The sequence below is a fragment of the Python bivittatus genome, unplaced genomic scaffold (genome assembly GCF_059951505.1).
Source record: "Python bivittatus isolate LINGU-HERP-01145 unplaced genomic scaffold, Pbiv_v1 ctg000220_np1212, whole genome shotgun sequence".
Classification (NCBI taxonomy): domain Eukaryota; kingdom Metazoa; phylum Chordata; class Lepidosauria; order Squamata; family Pythonidae; genus Python; species Python bivittatus.
The window spans coordinates 18246969-18273057 of NW_028277048.1; the positions used below are offsets into that span (position 1 = coordinate 18246969).

The 26089-nt window shown below is 43.4% G+C and overlaps 1 protein-coding gene across 1 annotated transcript; it reads right to left on the minus strand.

Moving 5' to 3' along the window:
- Window positions 1-6541: 6541 nt before the first annotated feature.
- Window positions 6542-9981, minus strand: LOC103060363 (homeobox protein Hox-D3-like). The gene is made up of 2 exons (XM_025163844.2): window positions 9612-9981; window positions 6542-7462 (listed from the first exon to the last, which is right to left on the minus strand). Exons 1-2 carry the CDS (start codon window positions 9979-9981, stop codon window positions 6777-6779), a joined length of 1056 nt encoding a protein of 351 aa, XP_025019612.2. The 3' UTR covers window positions 6542-6776.
- Window positions 9982-26089: the final 16108 nt, after the last annotated feature.

Below are 26089 nucleotides of genomic sequence, written 5' to 3' on the forward strand. Positions count from 1 at the left end.
TGACCTCCATGCAAACATATGAACCAGGTTTAAACAATAGAATCACATTATTTAGTTTCTGTGTTCGTTGGCACAAAATCAGTTGCAACTTAAGGTTGGGTACATCTACTCAGATAATAGTGGGGTGGAGATGCAGTTTCAGAGACCTTCCGTGCCTGCAGGATATGAGATGGAAACCCAGTATTGTAGCAACTTAGCTCTCTTACAGAGATAAGCAATTAAAACTAAATTACATTTAATCTACAGCAGCGGTATGGATTGATTTAGCCTTGCCCTTGTTTATCTGAAATTCATAATTACAGTCCACTTGCATACAACAGAGACTGAACTCTCCAAATAATTGGGAAACAGGTCTCCTTTACTTTCCTCTCATGCTTTTTGTTCTTAGGAAAATATTTTTTAAACCCAAATTCATTTTTCTGCTGTCCAAACTCCTATTACTTTATTTCAGATTATAATCTGGATGCGTGCTTATGTCAGCAATTTTAGCTTCCCCGGCCAACCTTTCCAATTAATTTTTCCCTCCACATTTCCTTTACAGATTGTGCTCCAGCATTCTTCCTTTTAAAGCAATAGCCAAAAACATAGTGATAGATTCAAGCTCTTGAACAATGAAGAAAAATAATATTTGAAAAAGCTGTGCTTTTTTAATAACAGCAAGAAACAAACCTGTTTACCAACTCTGAAGTTTGTTTCTGGAAGGACCAGAAAAGATAAAGTTCTTGCCCTTATTAAATATTTATCAGTTAATTACAATATGTAGATTGCACGGGTGGGTCATTCATCTTTTAAGGGGGAAGACAATAAAATACAGTGGAAAGTTGTGTTATCATAATTGCCTGCTGCCACTGGAAACAGCCGAGGCTGCTGCAATGTATTTTACGTTTATCTGCACCGCCGCATTCCCATTTTCGTGCACACAAAGCTGCCTCAGTTGTTATTCCACAGATACTTAATGACTGCAACCTCTGCATTTTCTTAAGAGGGCTCTTTGCCAGCAGAGAGTTGTTATCACAGCAGCCTCGGGGTGATCTGTCTCTTCCTACCCTCCTCCCCCCCCCCAAAGAAAGTGAAAGAAAGTGTGATTAGAACTAGAGATTCTCTGCCTTCTTCTACTCGGAGGCTGCAAACTGGACTCAACAGGGTACAAAAGTCCAAATGCCAAGGCAGGGGATCTGCCCACAGAGTCCTCTTCCATCATTGTGAAAAACCGGGAGCCATGCAGCATGTGCTCAAGCAGCTCTTGAGAGATGTGCACAACGTTCCCATAAGAGGTTCCCATGAATCAGCACTTCTGCCTGAGAATCAGTAGGCGCCAAAGTACCTGTAAGTCCTTCCCTTGGTTCTCACAGTCTCGCCTGCTGCTATCATTTACTTGTTTGCCTTTCCTTTAACTCCAAGTAAAAAATAAATAGGAAGCTGCATTTGCTAGCTGTAACGCATCATCTCATTTTTACGAGGATGCCTCTCGGCTCCAGGGGCATGTTTAGAAAACATAAACAAGGAAGGACTGATGCTTGGGGTTTTGTCAGAAAGGGGGCCCACCTGCCCAGAAAAACAGAGAAAGAGAGGTTGGGCAAAGGGGAGCACGGTTAGGAGCACAGGTCTGCTTTTAGCTAATGGCTTTATCATAACCGTTCACCTCACCTTGGTTAGCTCCAGCGTGCTCTCCAAATCCCAGATGTGGCCCCAGTGTAGAGAAGCTTTTTGAGGGTAAATAATAATGAGAATTGTATCCTCTCCCCAGTTCTGGAGGCCGTGAGCTTCTCTTCCCCAATTGCTAGAAAAAACCAGAGCCCGTGGGCTTTTCATTGGCCTCTGATAGGCCAGTAGAATTTGATCTGACCCATGGATATACTTTGAATATTTTCTAGTAGAAAAATGGGATAGAAACATTTAAAGTTATTTGGGTTTTCTAGCATGTTTTTAAATCAGTGTACACATTTGAAACAGTAATGTACAATGAGGGTGAGCAAATGCAAATAAATAGAAGAAATGGAAAGCTATGGTAAACTGCTCGTGCCCTAATTCTAAGATTCAGCTTTCGAGTATTTCTTAATTAATCCATAATTCAGGAGGAACAGAACTTAGGGTGCAGTGGACCAGAGAAACAATAACGGAATAGAATAAATGAATTCCTGTTATCCCTGCTCATGTTTAGTTCTTATCCCTAACTAGTACTGAGAAGCCCTAGCAATTTTGGCAGCCCTCCTTCAAATCAGCACATTAAAGCCATGGGCCATGATTTCACAAGTGGATTATCATGTATTGCAAGAGTGGGTTATCATGGGAAATTCAGAAGAACAGAGCACAACACTGAGAAGAACCATGTTTATTGCAAACACCCATGTTGGGTGCCTGCTTTACAAGAAAGAGGAATCCTGAATGATGGGAACGCAAAGATTTTTATAGAAGTTGAGGGCTACCAGGCAGGAAATCCTAGGGTTCAGATTTGTTGGCAACTTTTGGGGAAGCTATCCAGGTCCTTGTCCATATACTGAGGTGAGTTCTATGGTTAGGCAAAATGGGCCTTTCAGGAGGTCTGCAGAAATGAGGAAGTTCATTGTGAAGGAGATGGATTGTTGAGGTCATCAACTGATGGAGGATGGAAGGCTGGGGTTTCTCTAGGTTGCAACTCCCTTGTAAGGGCTGCCCTTGGGCTGTGTTGTGAGCTGGTGAGGAGGCTCCTATTCTTTGGTTTAGATGGGATTGCAGAGGCTCTGTCTGGCAGAAGGGAGGGTCAGTTTGGGTCTGATGGGATTAGGGAAAGAGATGAACTGGATTTGACCCTGGTCACCTCTACAAAACAGGGAGGAAAAGGGCGCAATCTCCATTTTGTTTGTTACATCTATTTTCTCCATCAGACGGGTAAAGCAAAGAATAAGCAAGTTAGGCAAACTCAGAGAGTGTATCATAAAACCTTGTGTTCATGTAGCCCTACTCCAATCAGTAAGAGTTCACCCTAAATTCAGACAGATGCCTTTTCCAGTGTTGCTGCCTGACCACATAAAAGCAGAATTGGAAGGATTCTCAGGGGCCATATAGTAAAATCTCATACATGTAGTGCCCAATATGACTACTGTACCCTGCTGGACATCCAGCTTCTGCTTTAAGTACATCTAATGAAAGACTGTCCAGCACTTTTTCAAGTAATTCCATTGCAAATCAGCTCTTAGCATGAGGAAATTTTTCCTAATATCTATTACCTGAAATCTGCTTCTCATCTTAATTGTGCCTTTTGGAACAAGAGGTAACCAATTTGTTCCATCTTACACAGGCAAGCTAATATTTTTCTTCTTCATTTTCTCGAGGCTTTAACATAACCAGCTGTTTACAACAGCTTCTTACAGCACTTGGTTTCCTGATCCATCACCGTTGTCATCATCCACCTCTTAAGTGGACCTGCCAGGAGTAGGACTTGGTTTCAGGACACCAGATGCAGCTACTTTGCTGGAGTAAACCAGTCCCAGCCAGTGTCTGGATAGGAGACTCTTAGTCTGCATGTACTTTTGGACTGACAAAGTTGGAAACTAGACATTTAAAAATGTTTGAAGGTAGAGAAATGTTGATTTAATGAGCTATTCTTAACATTTTTGCCTTTCAAATTTCATTAATAGGAGTAAAAACTAAGGGAACTGATCCAGTCAAATTGATGAGAACTTCCTTTGTTTTCAATGGGAGTGATTCTCCTATTGGAATCCATGCAACTCAGAAGTATTAAACTTTGGCTGGAGTTCATAACGGAGGACTAAAATTCAGCTGTTCAGTTTAAATTCTGATTGTTTTTTTACTCCTATGATTTGTAAAATGTAATTTTCAGTGTCAGTGGCAAATGTAGCTAACTTTAATAACAGCAGGTGCCAGACCTCTAACCTCAACTATCTTTATGATAACATTTCAAGTTTTTCAGTGCTTACGCTAGTGAACTAAGGAAAATCAATAGTCAGCAAGTAAGAGATAATAATTGCTTTGAATGAGTGAAACTTAAAACTGGATTTTCAGAAGGGATGGTTTCCTTACTTTTAATACTGCGCAGGACTTCCTAGTAGTCTTATTTCTGCAAAAAAAAAAAAAAGCTTCTGTTTCTCTAATTAATTTACAAGGTACTGTAGAACTAAGGAAAGGTTCCCACTTTTTATATTATTGTTAAGAAATCAGAAGTGATGGAAGGGAGGCAGTGCTGTACTTTCTTTTTTCAACGGTGTATCTCTCCATGATTCTATAAATTCCCTGGCTAACCATACTTCCCAATTGGAAGAAACCCCCATGGGAGGAGCTCCCCTATGAGCATTTTCTTGGAATTTCATGGGAATGTGGGAAGCCAGGGAGGCTGCAGACAGCCAGAGAAACGATTGGACAGTGAAAGACCAGATGTTCACATGCATCCTAGGATGAGTGCAAGAGGCTCCACAACTCAACCATGAGAATGATTCCCGTGTTTTCTTCTCCTTAGAGGAAACAAAATCAAAAGCTCTTTCTTTTACATCACATGGAGTAAGAAGAATTGGAAAAAACCAAAGATCTGTTTTGACGCAGAAGGATGTACTTTGCTGCCCTCCACTTTCCCACACGCCATACAAGCTGGATCCTTTTGCAACATGGGCCTTGCATCCTAGTGCTGAAGCCCCACACCTAACACTCGCCCGGGCAGAAGCCACTTAAAGGGAGACTGGGAAGTCTAGCTAACCCTGTAGTCTCCGGAAATGGAAGCCGTTTAATGGAAGGCAGGGGCCAGTTGCGGAGGGAGGGGGGAAATGTACAAGCCAACTAAGCTTCAGAGCTGCATACTAACTGGGAGATGAAAGAGCCAGAGGCCTTCTGAAGTATGTGCTGTCTCAATGATTAATGGGGGTGAGGGAAGGGTGAGGCCCAGCCCTTAGTATACTACAAGATGGCAAAGTGATTCTAAGAACAACAGAGCAGTGTTCATGGAGGAGAGCTAGTCTGCCTTCGCCAAGAAAATCTCCTGGTGCGGTTTTTAAAAGCCTCTTTATTTCCAGTATCAAAACAGTACATTAAAATAGATGCCGAGAGCCAAGCAATCATTAAAAATAAACCAACGGTGATGTGTAACATACAGTGAAAGTGTGGCTTGCAGCAGCCAGAGGGCTGTGAGTTGGTTCTCCTCCTTCTAATGCATTCTCTGTTCTGCTTCTGATGGTGAGACAATGACGCCCACTTGCAGCCATTTGCTCACCCAGGAATCCCGGGACGCAGGTGATTCTACAGCAGCGCTATTTCACAAGAGATGCTACTCTGCCTCTGGGTGTGCGTGCACACGTGTGTGTGCGTTCCTTTTAAAGTGTTTAAAATGTAGACTTGTAGTTTTAGATTTTACGAGATGCTTTAGAAAGGCCTTGTTCCCAACAGAGACTGAACGCTGTCTCAAAAAATGGGCCTTTAAGGCTAGGTTGGTTTGGAACAGAGTCGCCTGCTTGCTTCCTAGGCCCTTTAGGTGGGCTGCGTTTGGAGACAAAAGAAAAAAAAAGTGGGGGGAGGAAAGTGTAATGTACAATCGGCTGTCTCTGCTGCAGAAGCATTACAGTCCTGTTTAGATGAGGCAGATAATAGCAAAATAGGAGAGTGGGATTTAAGAGGGTATTCTAAACCGTGTTGGGATTCTTCAGTTTTTCAGGGGTCGGAGGGGGGTGTCTCAGTAAAAGGAATGCAGCATACCCCCTCAAAGGATAGCTTGCTATCCACCCCTGGAGATCTTCCTTTGCATGATTCACTTCAGGGGAGTTTTCAGGTGAAATCTCATTTCACATTGAACTCTGCTGGTTCCTCATGAACGGACAAGAACATTTCCTAGCATCTTCTGCAGCCTGGGTCTGTTCCTCAGTGGAAGAGTCCAAAACGAAGGATTAAAAGTTTGAAAACCTTGGCAGCATTTTCTAGGGAAAAAAAAATTTGCAAGTCTTCGTTTCCACTGGGGTTTTGGGGTAAACGCTTTGAAGCTCATCAGCCCTAACAACTTGCCAAGGGAGAAGGAGAACTTCCATCACATCCGCACCCTGGTCAGAATTTTGGGAAAGGGAGGAAGGAGTTAACTCTCCCTGCCCACTGTTGCTGCAATTCCTAGGGACCGGTTTTTGCTAAAGGGCCCCCAGTTGCTTATTCTGCCCCTGGTTACATGCATGTTGTGGTGAGCTATTACTTAACCAAGTGTTATCTGTGCTTGCCCATTAAACGTTTAAAGATTCCTGCAATTAGGGCAAGATGACTGTAATGTCAAAGGGAGGTTCCATCCTGTAGACAGAAGGATCACAGTGGAATAAAAAGGAAGGCCCTGAGCTTCTGAAAAAAGCAAGGCTTGGAAGTATCCCCTTTTAATTACTTTCTTTAATTTTGGGAAAAGGAATGCCCTGCAAAGCTAAAGCAACCCAGGTGAATCTTCTTTCCCCCATATGGAGGCAACGGGTTGCTTCTGCTACTGAATGGCTGAGATCCACAGTCTGACATCTTTTGTAAAAGTATATTAGAAAATGTGTTTCATGCAACACAGAGACCAGATTATTATCATCATCATCATCATCATCATCATCAAAATCAAACTGATCTTGCCTTGAGTATCAACTTTAAAACATCCAACAGTGACCTCTATCTTCCCCCACCAATAAAAGTTTCTTCCATACACTTAAATAAATAGGAGGTAATGGGTGGGCAGAGAGGTGGGGGATGGAGGAATACTGTTGGTTGCACTTAGAGGTATTTGTTTTAATGAGATAATAGGACTGTAGCAATTTCCCCTACTTGGTTTCAGTGGCAGGGAGCTCTCACAGATGCATAAGATTTACAGGTCCCTGAGAATCTCCCTGAGGCACAGGATGTGTGGTTAAATCTGTGTAAATGGGATGTGAGTTGAATGGCCCAAGCTGGGGATGGCTGGGGATTTCAGCAGCACAGCTGTACTCCAGGTTTCCAGAAGAGGAGTCAGGGTAGCTAAAGAAAGAGTCAGCCCTGGGCACATTTCCCAGGTAATTTTCTCCCATCACACTTGGACTCCCTTGAAGAACTAGAGGTCCATAAGGATGACTTTCTCCCGGTCCAGAGAAAGGGCCATAGTCCATAGAGAGCGAAGTCAAGGGGCTGTTACAGAGAGGATTTGTGTACCCTGTTGAACTGCAGAGCTCTCCCAAGGATTTGCTGCATGAACTTGATGGGGCCACCTCGTAGTCACCCTCCACGTGCCCATAATAGTCACCCACTTGAGGGCTGTTATTGAGGGATGTCAAGATGGTGCCCTTGACTCTGCTGTCTTTCTTGTACTTCATTCGTCTGTTCTGAAACCAGATCTTGATTTGCCTCTCAGAGAGCCTCAAAAGCTGTGCCATTTCCAGTCTGCGGGGCCGGCAGAGGTACCTGTTAAAATGAAACTCTTTTTCCAGCTCCACCAGCTGCGCTTGGGTGTAGGCTGTGCGAACTCTCTTGGAAGAGGAGAAACTTGATGGAGAGCTGCTGTCTAAATAAATGGAATGAATATTCAGTTCAGCTTGAACCCTAACCATTCTGCAGGGGAAAAAATCATCACCTTGCAGAGTATTTCTCCTACAAAAATCAACATAGAAAGAAGGTACGTCATGTAACAACTACTCATACACATGTATGTGTATTAACTTCACACATAATTGAACGATGAGCATGTTCACGTGGTGTGTTAAGCCAGGCTAATGGCTTAGCACAAAACATACCAACATATGCGGTTCACTCTTGGACTAAGAAGCCCAGCTAGGAAACAAGTTGTGCCTATGATTTCATTTTCACTGACGGTGCCATCCAAACACAGAGCACTTGGTGCTGCTAGCTGGAAGTAACTGAAGAGTGTAGCCAAAGTTTCCCCTGTATTTGTTTACGAGTATGTTGTCTGGAAAGTCCCAGCCAGAAGTTTCCAATGCATTGCATTCAGGTGACTGGATAATTTGAAAACAAGTCACAGAAGGTTGCGTTCTAGCCACCTCACTGGAGACAGGGGTAGGAGCCAGCCTTCATAAGCAGGCACCTTCCATCTTAAGTTTTGAGCCCAGTGATACCTCATTAGAATGTATGTCCTATATGTATTTTGTAAGAGTGGAGCCAGAATTCAAAATAGTTTTTCTGCAAATAGTTCCAGTGATACCCAAGGGCCTCCCCTCTTCTGAAGATACCTTCTCTCAATGCACTTTGCAAAAAATGGTGGCTTGTTCATTTGCATTGTACTTCAGAGACATCATGGGATTTGAAAAGAGCTCTGTAGCTAAACTAGACCATATTTAGTCATATTCAGAGCTTCGCTGCCTCTGATCCTATAAGCAGCATAGAACCATCATGGACAATGGCCACTGGTCATTTTGTTTTTCATAAATTTGTCTAGCCCTGACACTTTTTAAAGTCATATAAATTATTGCCCATAAATACATAATCATTTAGCTAAATCAGAATGACTGTATATCACTAATGTCACACCCACTGTATATTCTGTGATTGGATGGGATTACTATAATTTGCTTAAAGAGAAAGAAAAAGCCAAGGACAAGTTTATAAAATGGTGCCAAAAAGCCAGAAGCAATCATAGTCAACGAGTATAGGAGAAAAGTGCTTTTTAGGATTCATTTCTGTTCCATTAAAATGTTAAGTTCCTACTGAAAGACTGAAGCTGAAGACTCTTCAGTACCATAAAGGAACTTTCTGTGCTCTTATGAACATCAGTTTCAAAAAAATCTTTTTCCTGTTTACAGAGAATGGAAATGTTCTGTCTATTGATTTTTCCTTTCCAGTGTTCTGCCTCTCTCTGTACCTAGATTGTGTTCTCTGTTCCTACACTCTTAATGAGTAACTCAACAAAAAGATTCTTCAAAATGTAATTCTTATTAAATATATAAAATATGAAAAATATTTGAGTCATATCAGCATTACTCTAACATTTTTCTGTGAAAAACTGAGAATCAATGTCTTATAAAGCAAAAAAATGTATGTCTTATAAAGCAAAATTCCTCTCAGGCAGCAGCGATTCTAGATTCAAGTAAATCGAGAATTTTGCAATTGTAGAGGCAAGTAAATAAATAAAAATATGGAAAGGCTTTCCAAGAAATTTCCCAGACACTCATCTAAAGGCACAAATCTTAATTTAGCTGCTAAAGCTAAGAAGTTTGGCCCTGTACACGGCAAGACCTGGATGGGATACCACCAAGAAACAGTAGATAAGGTTTGCTTAGCTCTTTTGAAAATCAGTGGGTGCAAACAGAATAAAGAAATATGTAAAGTACAGCATAGGAACAGTTACTTAGAAAGTTACTGTCTATGCCAGTGTTTCTCAACCCTGGCCGCTTTAAGCTGTGTGGACTTCAACTCCCAGAATTCCCCAGCCAGCCATGTTGAAGTCCACACAGCTTAAAGCGGCCAGGGTTGAGAAACACTGGCATAGACAATAACTTTGAAGTCCACACAGCTTAAAGCGGCCAGGGTTGAGAAACACTGGCATAGACAATAACTTTGAAGTCCACACAGCTTAAAGTGGCCAAGGTTGAGAAACACTGGTCTATGCCAACCTTCCCCAAGTTGGTACCCTCCAGATATATTGGACTACAGCTCCCAGAATTCCCATGCAGGAGGAGATGACAGACAAAAGACAGTACCTGAAAAAGGAAGGTTGCTCTTCTGCTTGGTGCTGTGTCTTGTTTCCTTCATCCAAGGGAAGACTTGTTTTGGTAAATGGCTGCTACATGTCTTGCTACTGCCATTGGTGGTGGTGTCACAATGACTGGAAGAAGTAACCAATGACAGCTGCCGTAACCTTGAGGTCTGATCATGGCTGTTCCCTAGAGGTCTCAGGGATGCATTCTGGGAACATTTGGAGCCCACTGAAGGCCCTGTAGATGTTTCTGACTCCGGGGATATCAGTGGGGTTGGAAACAGCTGCTGACTAAAGGACCGCCTCCTAAGGAGATCTCGGTACCAACTGCCTTCTGAGGCCTCTCGGTCATCTTCTTGCAGAGCTTTTTGCATGTCCCGTTCTTGACAGATTGAAGGGGTGGGGAAGAGACAGAGACCTTGCAATGGGTGTGAAAGGAACCCAGAGACCCTTCCAGTTCTTACTGCTGAGCAAAGACCCTCCTCCACCACGTGCTCCAAAAGCTAAGGGCGAACCCTCTAAGTAGGAAGGATGCTCCCCAGCCTTCCTTAGGCAATGCTGCTAAAAAAGGAACAGGGACCTTAAACAGAGACAGCCCGCTTGGGTTTCAGTGTTTCTGAGGGGAAACAAATGGGTTCTCCAGAACAGTGCTCTGCAAATGTGGTGCTGAATATGCATCAAAGAGCTGACATCTGTATCTGCCCGACAATGAGTTTATTTTATTATTTAGCATTTGACAGGGCAAGATTCAATACCGACCAGCAAGGATGCCCTTGCTATGTGGGGCTCTGAACACTGACTTGCGGTAATATTCAAAACGTGATGTTCTGGCAGTTAGAATAATGCTTTGTTATTTGGTATAATAGCTAACAATAATCAGTTCCATATCCCCTCCTCTTGGATCTCCTCCCAGTCCGACAGATACTCAGAATTCTGCTCAGATCTTATTAGCTGCTATTTTTAAAAAAGAAAAAAAGGAATATATCCTTCCTTCCTTCTCCACAGGTTTTTTTTTCCTCTCCTTTTTTAAAAAAAAAACTCATGGACTTTTGGAAGCTGGTAAAAATCTGGCTCTACTGGAGAACCTTTGGGGATTAGCTGTGGAGACCCATCAGTGCCAAGATTAGTATATTAATGTATTAAAGACACTTTGTCTTATTTATTGTTGTTATGGTTGTGTTTTTTTTTAATATATCTGTAAACTGCCTAGTGTCTGCTCAGCTTGAGAAAGGATAAATTGCATAAATAAATAAATAAATGTAGTTGAAGGCTTCTTGTTTGTTGTTGGCTACGTAAGGCTGTGACGCTTGTAGGATGGACTCCTTAAGCACACTTCATAAGGTTGACTGCTGAGATTATGTTACAATTTATTCTGGATTCCTGCCAGGATCAAAAGGACCCAGTGATGTTCCTAAGTCTGAAGTTCTCAAGTTCTGTGGGAAAGGTTGCACACGCAGAACCTGAATAGCAAAATAGGGCCCTGGCATTTTGACCCCTGTGGAACATTCATTCCAGTGTTCATCTCATCTTTGTTGATAACGGGGAGATTATAGTTGCTAAAAGATGCTATGTAATATGGAGAACTCCCAAAATGCTACACCAATAATTTTTCTCTATCCAGCAAAAAACAGGCACTTTGTGTGTGTACATATGTGTGTGTGCACATAACTCTGCAACTTCTTGCTAAGTAAAAAAAATAAGTGTCTTCCTCATTTAGGGTAGATCACATCTCTAAAGTGTGAAGGAGATACAATGCCAAGCCTGCTGCTGGGGACAGGATAGCTCATTTTTCCTATAATCCACTAGCCAGCAATACTGTGCTAGGATAGGGTGAGAAGCTGTGTACTGGCTGGTGCAGAGAAATTGAAAATGAATGTGGAACAGGAAAAAAGAATCACTGGAACTTCACTAGTATTGCCATTATAAGACATATCCTATAAAGTAAGCCTTGCAGAGCTCAGTAAAATTTAGTTTTGATCAAGCAAGCAGTGCATTTCATTGTAAGCTATGTTATGTAAAAGAAAAAGAAAAACCGCATCAGTAAAATAAAAACCTGCATTTAAAAATAAGATAAGCCCTTGGACATCAGGCACTAATTTCTCTCAATTATTCTTAGTGATCTTTCTGGAAACTGCTTGCCTTTGGGGGGGTGGGGTGTATGGTATGGGGCGGAGAGGAAAGGGAAGAAAGGGAAGAATAAATTGTAATGGTCACACAGGAACCCAGCCATCAACTCCATTATTCCCTAACCAGAAAAGATCTGTATTTTATTTCAGCAAATGGGAGGTCTCTCTGGGGACAAGAAACCTGTAGCTATCTCAATTTTGCTGAACTTCAGCTCCATACAACTACAGACTGCGTGATTACTAGTGGGGGTTGCTGGGAGATATACTTTAGCAACATCTAAAGAGCCACAGGTTCTGTATCCCTACAAACCTTTTAACCCATAAAGGGAAGCACATCCACCTAGTCCCCCTAGCAAATCTAGCTCTATGACACCTTCCCTAAACTGGTGCCCTCCCAATAAGGTGAGGTCTGTAATCCTTTCATGTAACCTTTAGACAGGTGCAATGAGAATTAGATCTGGAAGGCATTAAGCTGGAGAAGCTAATTGGAGAGTAAGGCATGTTTGCAAACCTGTTTCCTATATTCACAGTTTACATTTTTTAATACATCATTTAAAATGGTGTGGTCCCTGCTCACAGGCAAAGTAATGCACCAACCAGTCTTGAGAGGCACATCCTGTGTTCATGATCAGGAAAGACCTCTTTTGCTTTCTGTGGCTGAAGAGGGGAATGTGGAAGTGCCAAAAGATGGATTGTTCAAAAGCAATGGGCTGTATATGTCCTACAGCCAAGAGATGAGCTTCTGTCTAGCAAAAACAACAGTGAGCGTGCGACGGAGAAATCAGTATTTCATAACTACTATTGATGCCTATGTTAGAAGTAATGGCTTGTTTCATGTAAATATTGAAATCATTTGCGGAATAAAAGCCCTGCAGTCAGTACAGTATCTATTTATAGTAAATTGGCTGGCTTTAAGTGGATGAAAATAAGAGCTAAATTCTAGCACTGTCCCTCCACCTAGCACCCATCCAGGATAAATACTGATATAAATCATTAAGTGGGGAAGGGATGGTGATACTGGTGGTGGTGGTGCTGATACTTAGAATAAAGCAATATTCTCAAAGGGGCAGCTGGCCCTATCAGGGAAATCATTGGTTCCTACAAGTGATGACACAAAGAATCTCATAAAGGGGGGTTAGATTTAGTGAACACACTAGGAACTAAAAATATTAGGCTGGTGGCTAAGCTATGCGAGAAACTCTAACTGTACTGAAGGAAAGGAACGAGTCAGGATTTTCTGAGACAAATTTATAGGCAAAATAGCTGGGTATGCTGCATACTTGGGGTAGAAGCTCTTTCCAAGCAACTGTATGATTGAAACATACCTACTTTATTTATTTATTTACTCTGCTGATTTAAACAAAGGATTTGCCCAAGGAACTTTGTAACCCTGATGCTCGTGTCGCTAGGAATTTGATTCACACCACTTTCATCAGACAAAGCTCCTTCATTTTTAAAACTTTCTTTGTTTGTTTAAGTGAGCAGACGGAATTTTGCCCTCCTTTGATACTACATTCTTGCAGACCACAAGAAAATATATTTTCTTAGGCACAGGAACAGGATGGTGTAGAAGACTGAAACATAAATGAAAAGCATCTGAATGCAGTAAATGCACGAGGAGCACTTATCCTTCCTGTGTCGTATTCGCCAGCAGCACGTGACAATTTAGACTTTTAAAACTGCGCAGGCTCAACAGAGGTGGGATGGTTAACTTGCCTCTGACTATTAACACTGCATTTGAGGTACAAAAGCTGAGAATGTGAGGCTGATTGATGGGAGCAGAGGGCTGATGTAGGTTGGGCGCAAATCAGCAACTTTTCTTCATCATGAGTGTGAGGTTGAAAAAGCAATAGCTAACTTGGGTTGCACTGATTTCAATGGGTCAACTATGACTAACTTTTGCTGTATTGCACAATGGCTGCCGTTTGTATACATTTCTCTGTGTGTGTATGTGTGTATATCCACAGTGTGGTTATTCACTCAAACTGACAGAATACTCTGTGCGTGTGTGTGAGATAGCACTTCAGAAAACATCAGTAGCTGTTAAGGATCTCTCATGCACGTATGATGATAATGATGATGATAGCAACAATAGATAATGTCTACAGGTTTACATATTAAGATTAAAGATAAGACTTTAGTTATACCGCCATTTAATGCAATTATTAAAAGTAATGAAAGCTGCAGTCCTGGGTCCACTTTCCTAGGAGTAAATGCCATTAATATCAAAGGGACTAACTTTTGAGTAGATATAGATAGAAATCACTACTAATTTGCCTTAATGCATTTGCAGCTTTTAAAAAAGATGAGAACAGCTTTGCTGGATCCTGCATCCGATTTCCAGATGTTTTGGTAATTCCAAGCAGGAGAGCCTGCGGGAAAGACCTGACTCTTCCTGTATGAGCCTTGGCAACAGAGAGTCACAGACAGAGTGCCTCTGTAGATGGATGTTCTACTCAGTGTTTCAAGCGAATAGTTACTGTATAGGCAAACCTATCCTCCATGAATTTTCCTAGCTCTTTCTAAAACTTTTCTGGGTTAAGTTACATCATATTGTCCGTGGCAGAAATACCGTACCTAACCTTGTAGGTGAATGGATCTAAGTCCTCTTCACTACAACATTTTGACTCACCCTTACATGCCTGAATGACCCCTTGGAGTCAGAACAGAGAACCAGAGAGGGGACTGGGGGGGGGGGGGAGAGAAAACAGACAAACGAACAGAGAAACTTTGGTGACACATTTACAGATCTGCTAAGGGATGGTGATTTATAGCAGATTAACGGAGGCAGACCGCTGATTTAAAAAGATTGCTTCGTTTTGGTTCTCCCGAGGAAACCGTTTCAGCAGAGGGACACTCGTTTTGTACAAACGCTTCCGCAGGGTTTCTGAGGTTCTGCGGGCCACCCCAAGTCCGGCCAAGGACATGAGAATTTAAGACAAAAATATTTTAAAGATGACGCTCCCGGGTCACGTCGCCCGTCAGCCAACCGACCCAAATCCGATTTTCGGCCTTATTTTTATTCTCTGAACTTCCTCACTTTTTTTCCTCCCTTAGACATATTCGACCTGGAATTCATCCCATCTCGCTTGCGCGGCTTCTTCCTACACTAACCCCCACTTGAGCTAATTGTAACGGGCGGGAATCCATCGTCTGCTTTTAACGGAAGATTTGTTTTCTATCTCCACCTCCCACGGCTTCTTTTTCTTCTTTTTTTAACATTTAGTTCTAGAATTTTGCCAGCGACCTGACAAGCATTTGGGAGGACGATGGATAGCTTTGAATTGCATTAACAGAACGTCTCCGCTGTTCCCTGTTATTTATATGGATTTATGCATTCCCAGCCGCTATAGGCTTTCTATAAGCCGTCTGTATGTGCGCACACGGGGCAGCTGAAACTTGCGAGGAAGACCAACCAATCTTCAGGGCAAAATACTTAAAATACTTTCCGTAGCAAAGGACTTTGGATACGGGGAAAAGAGGGTTGGCGCGCTTATTTAAGGCCAAGTAACCGCCAGCGATCCACCCTGGCCTTCTTTCCAAAGCCGACAAAACTCGGCCGGTGAGACCCCACCCGAAGCGCGCTGAACCAGACCCATCACTTCTGGAAGGTTCTCGGGGCTTCTGAGCCGGACATGGGGTGCTGCGTGTCCTAAGAGTTCGTTTTGTGGGCGAGGGAACCGAAAGTACGGCTGGCCGACGCAGTTGCAGGGAATGCGGTTGAGGATGGCCCAGACCCAGGCCCACGAAAGGATCTGGGAAATAGGCTCAAGTTAGGGCCGTTTCTTTTGGGAGGCACAGGGCCGGGAAATCGCGGTTGCAGTGCCCCCGCCGACAGAGTTCCTGGGAATCGGGGGACTTCTTGCAAGCCAAAGTGCTTTGGATCAGGGCAAAGCCTCATTCCACTCGGGCTTAATTCAGCTGTGCCAGCAAGACAGAAATGGCAGGCACAAGGGCTTTTTGGACGACTTGGTCCGTCCCGATCAAGCTAGGCGATTTGCAACTGGCCTAAAATCAGGGCCCACCAGAATCGATTGAGGGTCACCCCACCTGGCTGAGCGCCCTAAGAAGGGTCAGCTAGTTAAGGGACCTTCCGGTCCCCAACGGGTTGGAAGGATTAAGACGGGAAAGGTGTAAAGGCTGACTCCACCTAAAAACGAATTCGGTCGGCCATAGGAAAGAGGCGGCTGGATAGCGAAATTGAATCTCTCCGTGTGCCTCTGTACCATTGTCAGATGGATAATAGGTCCAGCTTCCCGGTTTTCTGAAATATAAAGTAGACGCTAGAGAAACCCCTTTGACCTCCGAGACCTTTGCATGATGCTCTCAGTCCCAGGTCCCATATCCACCTACAGCACTATGGTTGTTTCAAATCGTGCGAACGAAATTTCTCGCCCATTTATTTCTTTTTTCGCTATTTCGAGTTGTTCGATTCCAGAGAAAGCTCTAGGCTAGCTTTTGGCAGGCAGGTCACGTTATGCAAACCTGGACTTGATGATGCTGTAGCATCCTCTCCCTCTCTCTCTCTCTCTCTGTAATCCCCAATTGCTTATATATTTAACCAACGTCTTGCGGGGAAAGCTTGTTTTAATAACACTTAAGGTGGAAGAGCGAGACAGGAAAAAACAACAACAACGAATAATGCAGGGTCGCTCTCTGCTCCTTTCTCTCCCCGAGAGAGATGCGTCCTCATTTCTCTGAGCCTTAACAGGAGGCCAGCTTCAAATGGCTCCCTTCCTCCCATCCTCCTCGCCTCGCAATTCTCCTTCCCCCTCCTCAATCCAGAGTGGCAACAAAGAAATGGGGAGAAAAAAGGGCGTGGGGGGGGGAGGTGGGCTGGGATCCGACCTAGTCCCCTCTAGACTCTCACCTCATTTGGTCTAAAGATTCCTGTGTCGCTCTCTGTATTGTATCATGATATTGTATTGTATGTATTCTAGGTACCTACCATACATTATAACTCGCATCTATTATATATTTGGTGCGCACACCCCTACACACACCCCACCCCCTAAAAGGGATCTGCTATAAAATGTCTTTATGCAATCAGTTGGATCCCTAAAATCGGGATTGCTGCCCCTTCTAAAAGCAAATCCGAGGGTTTAGGTTCAATTTTAAACGATTTTGCACTAACTAGAGAGGAGGGGGAGGGGAGAGAGAGAAGGAAAGAGAGAGGAGAGGGAGGCATTTCGAATAGTCACACTTGTCAAGCGAGACCATCTTTTAGCTCTCAGAAGCAGCAAATCCATGTGAACTCTGGGTGAACCAAGATTGAAGCCATAAATCACCGCTACAAAAGCCGGCTGCTGCCTACGAGTTCCAGACCCTTACCTTTAACGCTTTCGCGGGCGAAGACGGAAAAGCAGAGCTACAAAAGTTCACATATCTTTGCGCAGCCCAAACGGGGAGGGGGAGGGGGAGGGGGAGGGATGCAGCTCAGGGGGAAGGGGGGAGTGCCTGCGCCTTCCTACGAACGGGATCGGCTCCTGGAGTGGTGGTACTTAGGAGTGGTGGGCTAGGGCTGGGAGGGAGGGCTGGTGCCGGGGAGGGAGACGCGGGACACGTAAGCCAACGTCATTCAACAAAGACCAGGGACAAGAAAGCCGGCCAGGGACGGGGAGCGACGCGGGAGGAGAGGGCCCATTAAGGGAAAAAGAAACCAGACAGCAGACGTTAATCCTGGGGCGGGGGATCCCTTGCTGCCCCTGCCCCTTTAAGTAAAACCAAATCAAATCAAGTCCGGAACCGCCTGGGAACCAGAGGGGCGACGCGTCTGAAAAAGACGCAAGCCCGTGCACTCTTGCTTTGCAGTAAGGCTGGTGACCTCCCACGGACGGCGACCTCGCGGGCTCCTCCGGTGGCCAACCCACGGATCGGCCCCCTGGGCAGCCGGATTCGCACTCTGACTCTCCCAACCGACCCACACAATTCTCTCTGATATGCACGCGTCCCTGGGGTTTGTTTGCGTTGCTTCCCCCCCCCCCCCGCTCTGGGTTTCCCCTGAGGAACGACTTCCGCCCCTCTTCCTACGCCCGCTCTCGGAAGCAGCCCGCCCGGCCGCCCTGCTGCAGGCGCGCAGCTGATGCTCGTTCTCCCGCTGCCTCTGAAGCGCCGAGCCTCGGATGCGTGGGAGGGGCCGGCCGAACGATCGCGGGTCCTTGTTGGGAAATTAACCCGGCTCGGAGGATGGGAAGAAAAGAAAAGAGAAAGTTTCACGCACGCACATCCATCGTTGACTAATCTATTATGACAAAAAATATGATGGATATAGCTTATGTTAATCGCCCTGGCCTTTCCTCTAGAATTTAACTGTCAGTTAATGGACACCGGAAACTGGAATTCTACATGGCTCGCTAATGGGTTTAGGTATTAGCTAGTTCTAACGATGCATACGAATGCACTTGTCTCTGTAGGCTGCCTTAAGATTTATGGCTCTCTTTTGCCTTCGGTAGCTGTAAACAAGGAGAGGAAAACAGGGGAAAGAAATCCCAGCTTTGCTGCTCTTTCATGCCGCTTAGGAGCCCTTTCTTCAGGTTTATTCCCCCTCCCCCACCACCACCACCACCACCACCACCACCCTTGGAGGGAAAGCGGGCGAGGAAGAAATACTCCAAGATGTAGGAGGGAGTTTTGATGAAGTCCGCAACTCTCCCTAAAGCGCTGCTCTGCTGGGCTTCGGAATGGGTCTTCCTTCGCCCTCGCTTCCCGCGGGCCGACCGCCGCTTCGAAAGGCCTAACGAGAGATAATAAAAGCTCGGGGCCGAGGGGTTTCGCCTCCTCCGGGAGGAACGGGAAGAATTAGTGGGGATCGGGGAACTGGGCGGTGCGGGTGGGGAACCAAGGAGGGCCGGCTAGAAATTTGCCTTCTCCGTCCGCGTGGAAAACACGCGCTCCGACCACAGCAACCCGGGTGTGCCAGCTCCTTCAAAAGGAACACTTAAGCTTGGGGCAGGGGAGAAGAAGAGAGCGCTAAGCATTTAACTATGTATGATTTCTCTTAATAACACCCCCCCCCGCGCGCGCGCCCCATCTTTCCTTGTAGATTTTATTTCTCCGGAGTTCTTTGACGGATCCAAAGCCATCCTGATTTTTCGGAGAAAACGGCTGTTGGGGTTGATTAAATGAGAAGAAGGAAGCGTATAGCCCAAGGAAGAACACGTGGATGGGGTTTTAACCTGACCTGGTAAACTGGATAGAATGATTCACAACTGGATACGCGCGTGGAGGTGTGGCGTTTGCACCTCTCCTCTTTTTCTAAGTAAGGTTGTTTCCAGGAGGGAAGGGCCGGGGAAGAGGAGAGAAGGTGGGCTCTTAAGGCGCTTCCAAGAGAAAAAAAAAAGGAGCGCTAGGATAGGATGCCTTCTGCGCGCATTTGGAGGCGCCTGAACAGCACCGTTCTCCGTCCAGGGATGGGGCTGCGCGCGGCCATTCGGCTCCCGGACGCCCGCAGCCTTTGCAGATTACCGCGACGGTGCCGTTCTGCTGCCCGAGCCCTGTAACAAAGCGGTAGGTTTCGCTGACTGGCGGCAGAAGCGGGAGGAAATTAATCCTTCTGATCAGTTGGTGCGTCCGGCCCTTGTGGCTTGAATTTAAACGCAGATTTAGTTGCACCTTCCCTTTGCGGTTCTTGACTCTCCCTTCCTTCCCTCTGCCCCACTTCCAAAAGAACTGAAGATGTGGGACAGAGAGATCAGACAAGAACGGGGATATTTGCTCACGCGTTTTAAAGTTGGGGGCGCTTGGTAGTACCGTTTCTGTCATCGGCCTGAGCGACGCAAACCTGGTTGTGGTCATCCGGCTGCGGCGTCTTTATCATTATAATCGTTCTAGGTGGAAAATCTCTATCTTCTATCTATCTATCCATCCATCCATCTTTTTTTTAAGGAGTCGAAAGATAGCGGGGGATTCGTTTTCGGAGGAGCCTCTCGGCCTCAAGATTAGCTTACAAGAATTAGGTTTAGGCGCTGAAGTTATGCCGCGTTGGATGAGCAAAACTGCAGCTCTAAAGTAAGCATAAATGGGGGGGGGGGAGGAAGGAAGTACTCTGTACCCTCAGCCTACCCATCTTTACTAGGAAGGAAGTCCTAATGATTTCAATCGCTCTTACTCTCAAGAATGTGTGCCTCTATTGTTGCTGGTATTTTTGCTTCTATATTTCGAAGACGAACAAATTGGGTATTACTTTCAAAATAAAACACAACTTTCTTTAAAATGCAATGCACTGGATCTCAAATAATGATAAAATAAAATACACTGGGGGGGGGGGTTGCTTTGTTTTAAAGGAGGCTGGTAAACACACTCTGCCCTGACTGGAAAAAAATGAAGCTGAGACTAAGTTTTACAACAGCAACACACAATCCTGAAAGTCCTGCTGGCTAATTTCTCAGGACCTCCTAACACCTACAATGGCTCATTGCATTTCCTTAGCACAGGTGTGTGATCCTAAGTACACCCACGCTGCCAAGATGTTTTAAACTGACCTAGCAAGGATGTCTGTATTTTGGATCACTCAGGGCAGATTCGATATGCTTTGGCATTTTAACTTTCCAGCCCATACATTCTTCTTGTGTAAATCTAAAATGCTTCATTTTAGATTTACACAGAGGAAAGCAAAGAGGCTTTTACAAAGGCTGACACACGCGTGCCGCTATTCTTCTCAGAATTTTAGGATATTCCAGTAACTAATTTTGTTTACTTTTTTCTTTAACAGTTGATCAGGGCAACCCAGCTCACAAATGTACTCTTCCTTGGAGAATATAACAAGAATGCCAGAACTGAACAAAACTACTTGTGTGTGGTGGGGGTGGAGGTGGGGGGCAAGTTGAAACAGAATGATATAAAATGGGTTGGAGGATGTGCCACTCACTCCAAAGGAGTCTTGCTGCTTCACAATGTTCACTTGGAGATCCATAGCATGCTTAAAACTCCAAGTCAACCTTTTTCCTATTTATTGCTGTGTATAATTCAACATTATTGCAGATTAATAAGCCAATAATGATCATCTCAATAGGGAAAGTATGCTAGCCAGGCTGCTTTTATGGGTGCCCTTATCCTTTCTAATGACCTTTGAAGTAATAACTCATTACAGAATGAGCAATTGTCTGGAGTGCCTTTAATCTTTCTATTCCTTCCTTCCTTCCTTCCTTCCTTCCTTCCTTCCTTCCTTCCTTCCTTCCTTTTCTTTCCCTCCCTCCCTACTCTGGACATTTTCAAGATCTGCCTAGTACAGTTTTAACTTAGTCTCCAGGAGTCTTAGTCTCCAGAAAAAAGAGAGAGAGGCCAGGAGAGACCTTCTCCAACTCTGTTTGCAACACTGCTTGGAAGGAAAATTTTTCAGGGTTTCTTGACTGAGCCGGTCATTTTATGTGTCTCTTCAGAAAACATCTCTTAACAGCAACAACAGTGCTTTACCTCTACTATGGTTAAAGAACTTTTTCAGAAAACTTTTAATTGCTGTTCTAGACCATAATGGAAATCAGAGATGAATCAGAGTATTGGGTTGGGACTGGGGGAGTCCCAAGGACAAGATCCTGCTCAGCCATGGAACTTAGTAGGTGATGTGCAACTAACCACTTTAAATGACTCTGCAAGGATAAATTGGGGAAAGGTGTTTGTGTGAACCAATATAAACTGTCTTGAGCTCCTTAAAGTCAAGATACAGTATTGCATAAACCATTAAATAGTGTTTTGTTGTAGAAAATTATGTTCAAAATTTAAATGTGCATTTTTACTAGGAAATACATCTCACAGTGCTGAGACATTTCTTAAGGTACGCTTATTTATAGCTGAAATTCTAAAACTGTTTTCTAAGATTTGCAAAACTGAATGGTTTCTTCGCAAACACTGTCATAACCTCAGTGAAAATTGCAAGTAGGAATGGGCATGAATTTCTTTAACCTCCTAGGTATTATGTCTTTTTAATGAATTGTTTCCAACTATATTATTGGCAACCTTCAAAGTAAAACTTAGCCATCCTGCTTTAGAACTGCAGATTTCAATTGCACTATACATATATACTAACTGGAAATCAGGCTAATATGTTTCTTGTACATGTTTTGAATGAAAGTATGCTTTGATTTTCCTAGATACAGTCATGAGGTTTGCTTGAAAACATGTATTTTGGTATAGAGAGAGTAATAAACAGGAAGGGAAAGAATCATTCTAAGTCTTCCCTATATTTTTTTTATTTTAATTTTATAGGTTACCCAGTTGCACAAGAAAAATTAGATTCATCCAATATATTATTTGTATGGAAATCATCTAGTACTACATCTTTGTACCATTCTCTATAAGCAAATGAAAAGACTAAAGAAATCAGAAGGTCAGAAAACAGCAAGGGGTCTACTATTCCCATAGTTTGCTGAGCACTGGTTTCCCAATTTGGGGTGAAAGAGCACAGGAAAAGTTTGAACCATTACAGTATGCAAGACAATAGAAGACAATAGTAACTGCTTATTTGATCAGAGATTAAAACAAGTGCTTTATCTTAAAATGTCCATTTAGCAACTGCAAAGGCAGACTTGTATACAATGAATTGCTTTGCTAATTTAGTATTTAATACAAATGAAAATCAGATGCATAAATCTATAGATAGGATAGTTAAATTTCCAGTTCAAAATGGTTGGGTCAGTGCAGGTGAAGGATATATTTCAATGAACTTGATAGTTTCCCATATCCCTGTAAATTTGCTGCTACCCTATTCTATGATGTATGGAGTAAAATATTAATCATGAGAGGATGATCCAATGTACAAAGATCCCTGCCCCATATACTGTGGCTGAAATTGGCTGCATATTTTCAAGCATCCTATCATGAGATCCTTCTTTTGGCAGAAATAGGAACAAGAACGTGAATCCAAGAACACAGAGAAAGGCAAAGATCATCTCCCTGCTTTTTAAAGGTGAAGCACTTTCCGGTGGTGTATGTGAATAGTATGTGCATGCAGCAAAGATATCAGACAAGCAAACTAATGGATAACTCTTGGAAGTGGCAGCAATACCATCTGCTGCTGTGAAAAGGAGGACCAACCCTAGAAAATGTCCCAGAGTCATTAAAAATAATGCAAATGTTGCCACGGATTTCACCTGGATGCGACTGAACATCAAGTTGCTCGAGCCATGCAAATAACTCATGTACCTCAAGAGAGAACTGCAACCATATTTAAAATGCAGAGGAGCTTTCACACATACAGTAGATTGAAGACTTATTCTGTCATGTAAGCACTTCAGAGCAATCACTCTCATTCAGGAGAATGAATTTCACTAGCCAGCCCCAAACCATTCAGCCCAGGGGTAGTCCTTTCCTGTGGTGGGCTGATGAGTGTTGAGCCAAGTGAATTTGAATGAATACTTGCTGAGAGAGTTCTGCATCCTCTCCACATAGCAGAAGTCTTTATTTCCCCAACTAAACCAAAGAGCCAAATGAACGTCCCCTTCCACATGCACAGGTTGTGTGTGTGTGTGTCTGTGAGAGAGGGGGGGGGGAAGGGAAGGAAGGAAGAAAGAAAGAAAGAAAGAAAGAAAGAAAGAAAGAAAGAAAGAAAGAAAGAAAAAGAAAATTCAAAAACGATCACATCTCCCACAGGCGGACATCAATGATGTTAATGGGAAGAGGGCATACTTAAGATACCACATGCAGAAGACAGTTGTTCAGTTGCTCCAAAATGCATCGCCTCCATCACCAAAACCATACCACCCGTGGAAGTGCTCATGCAGACTGGTGCTGAGATCTTGCTGTTTAGCCTACAGTTTTTCAAATCTAACAAGGTGATAAATTTGATGCCAAGTTTATTACAAGTTTATTATCTTAGCTGTTGCCATAACAACAACATAACCCAAGGAACAATGGCATAACAGAGAAAAAAAGAGGCAGGAGACGGGGAAAGAAATTGAAGACTTTATTGCTCAAATGCAACTAAGATTCTGTCCATTGGGCAGAAGATGACATCAGCTTTTACAAAATCCTCTTTGTTTTTGGCAGCCAAATGTATGGAAGTGGACGCATTAACTAGAGAAGAAATGTGTTAACCATTGCACAGAAATGTGAATTTCAAATTGATGGACTGATATTTGATCTGGAAACTTCTGCTTCACTTCCTAGTATAATGACTAGAACATATAATATGAGAGATAGTCAATATCTTCAACCCCATTTCTCCTATGCAGGAGGTCAGTTCTGAAGTTCAGTTTCCTGGGCAGTCTTCAAAGTGACAAGTACTTTTTATAATCCCAATCCTCTTTTATTTAGGCCAAGGATCCAGGGAAGTAAGCCATGGAATGCCTTTTCAGAAGGTGTTCTCCTACCCTGGCCATATTTCTGTGAACAGCATAAACAGATAAGTATTCAGTTTCACCAACACAATTACTAGTGGGACATAATACAACATTGACTTAATGCTTTCACTTATTATTTTGCCTTAGATTTATGGATGATGAACTGTTCCATACTGGATTCCCATAATTTGTGAGATGCCAACTCTTACCTAGCTGTTAGCACTGAAAAAGCAGAGAAGGAGAGAATGTTAGCCTTGTGTGAAAAGGGTCCAATCCAGTTTTGATCGCTGATTTGGAATATTAATTCCATATGGATTGTTGATTTAACTCAGTAAAAAAGCAAACGCCCATCAAGTCCATTTGAAGGCATCCAATTCTGCTCAATGATTTGAGTCAGAAAGCTGACTCATTTCAGAGATTTGACTGAACTGCCTTCACACTGAATATGCTGATCAAATAATCACACACTAAAGAGTATTTATCAACACTGAAACAGAACAAAAAAAAAGCTGAGTTTAAGTGTTGGGAGATATCTACTCCACTAGGTGATCTGGGATGAGCCTCTACTCATATACCTGCTGTCCATAGGTAAAAGCCACCTTGCCACTAATTTCCACATACAGATAAACCAGACAAGCTAACCCAGATGTCCCTGTATCTTTGACATCCTAGGCATTTAGAAAATGTACTGTAGACACCAATGTGAAAAACTGCAGAACTGGTAATACATAACTGTATTGATCACATTCCACCGAGGCTAGAAAATGTCATGAACCAATTTCTAAGGATCAACATATTCTGTTCAACTGAAGTTACTTTTAATCAAAGGGCACTGAGGCTTTCTTGTATCACACCCAAGGGTAAAATACTACCTTCTTTTGGTAGCAGCGTTTAAAGAATTGCAGGGAGAGTAAATATTTTCCAGGGTGGATAAAGCCAACCAAGGACATTTAACAAGTCCAGGATCATCTATAATCTACCCCTTTGCAAGGCACCTATACCTGGCAACTTTATAAAGGGCAGCACTTGCTTAAGAGCAGCATGTTTATTGGCTAGCTTGCTAGAACTATACATCAGTCCCTCCAGCAAACTATGAAGGAGCCATGGAAAGTCCTGGGAGAGACACGGGAGGGGAAGCATGGGGAAAGAGCCCATACTAATTCTGATTTACTGATGGCAAAACAAATTCATTAAGGGCTGATCGTGAAAGAGCTTACCTCTTTAAAAGCTGGCCAAGGTGTAGAGCTTTTAAAGGCCTACTCTGTCAAAGAAAAGTGAAAGGAAATTGGCATGAAAGCGATTCAGCCATTCATCCCGAGATGTGTGTATCTCTCCTTCCTTCTGCCCTTCCCATCCTTTGCACGTTAAGGTCATAGCTACTGGATTTGGGACAGTACATGAAGACATTGACAGCACTGCTGAACTGATACAGCTCTATTACCTCCTTAGGCAATAAGATTCCAAGCAATTGACATGATTCAGATTATTTCAGATCAACAGGAATGCTAACTTCTGAGAAAGAGAGAGTTACATTTTACTCTATATCACCCCAGGCTTTGATTATATCTTACTCTGCCCTAGGATCAACCTGAAGGCTGTTTATGCTTCAGCTGTGTGCCTGTGTTTGGCTAACACATGGGCTCAGCAAGATACTCACAGGTCAATTAGACCTCGTGTGTGTACAACAGCTGTTCAGCTAAAGTGCATGATCTGTAGTACTAAACTTTGCAACTGATTAGCATGCCGGTATTTGCTGACATCAGAAACATAGCTGGTGCCAGGTAGTGACGATGGGTAAATTCCTACCTGAATGCTGACCTTGTCTGAATTAGAAGCATAAAATAGTGCTATGCGGGGGGGGGGAAATGCATTTTTCCTGCCACTTCCCATTTGATTTGGTGATAGAAAAAATACTTTTAAATGTTATTTCAAAGGAGAAGACCTTATCTTAAGTTCTCAGGGGCAGAGTGTAGAGTTCTTGCATTTATTTAATGATGAGATGGTCACTACTGGGTTGATGGTGGTACCCTGTTTTTCACTGTACCATCATTTCCACCAGCAGTTTTCAGCCTTCCCATGTTTAT

Bases quoted from the DNA above. Each gene is read 5' to 3' on its own strand.
- LOC103060363 (XM_025163844.2), bottom strand. From the start codon at position 9,981: ATGCAAAAAGCTCTGCAAGAAGATGACCGAGAGGCCTCAGAAGGCAGT. The intron at 7,463-9,611 runs GTACTGTCTTTT...CCATTTATTTAG, and splicing joins GAGCAACCTTCCTTTTTCAG to ACAGCAGCTCTCCATCAAGT.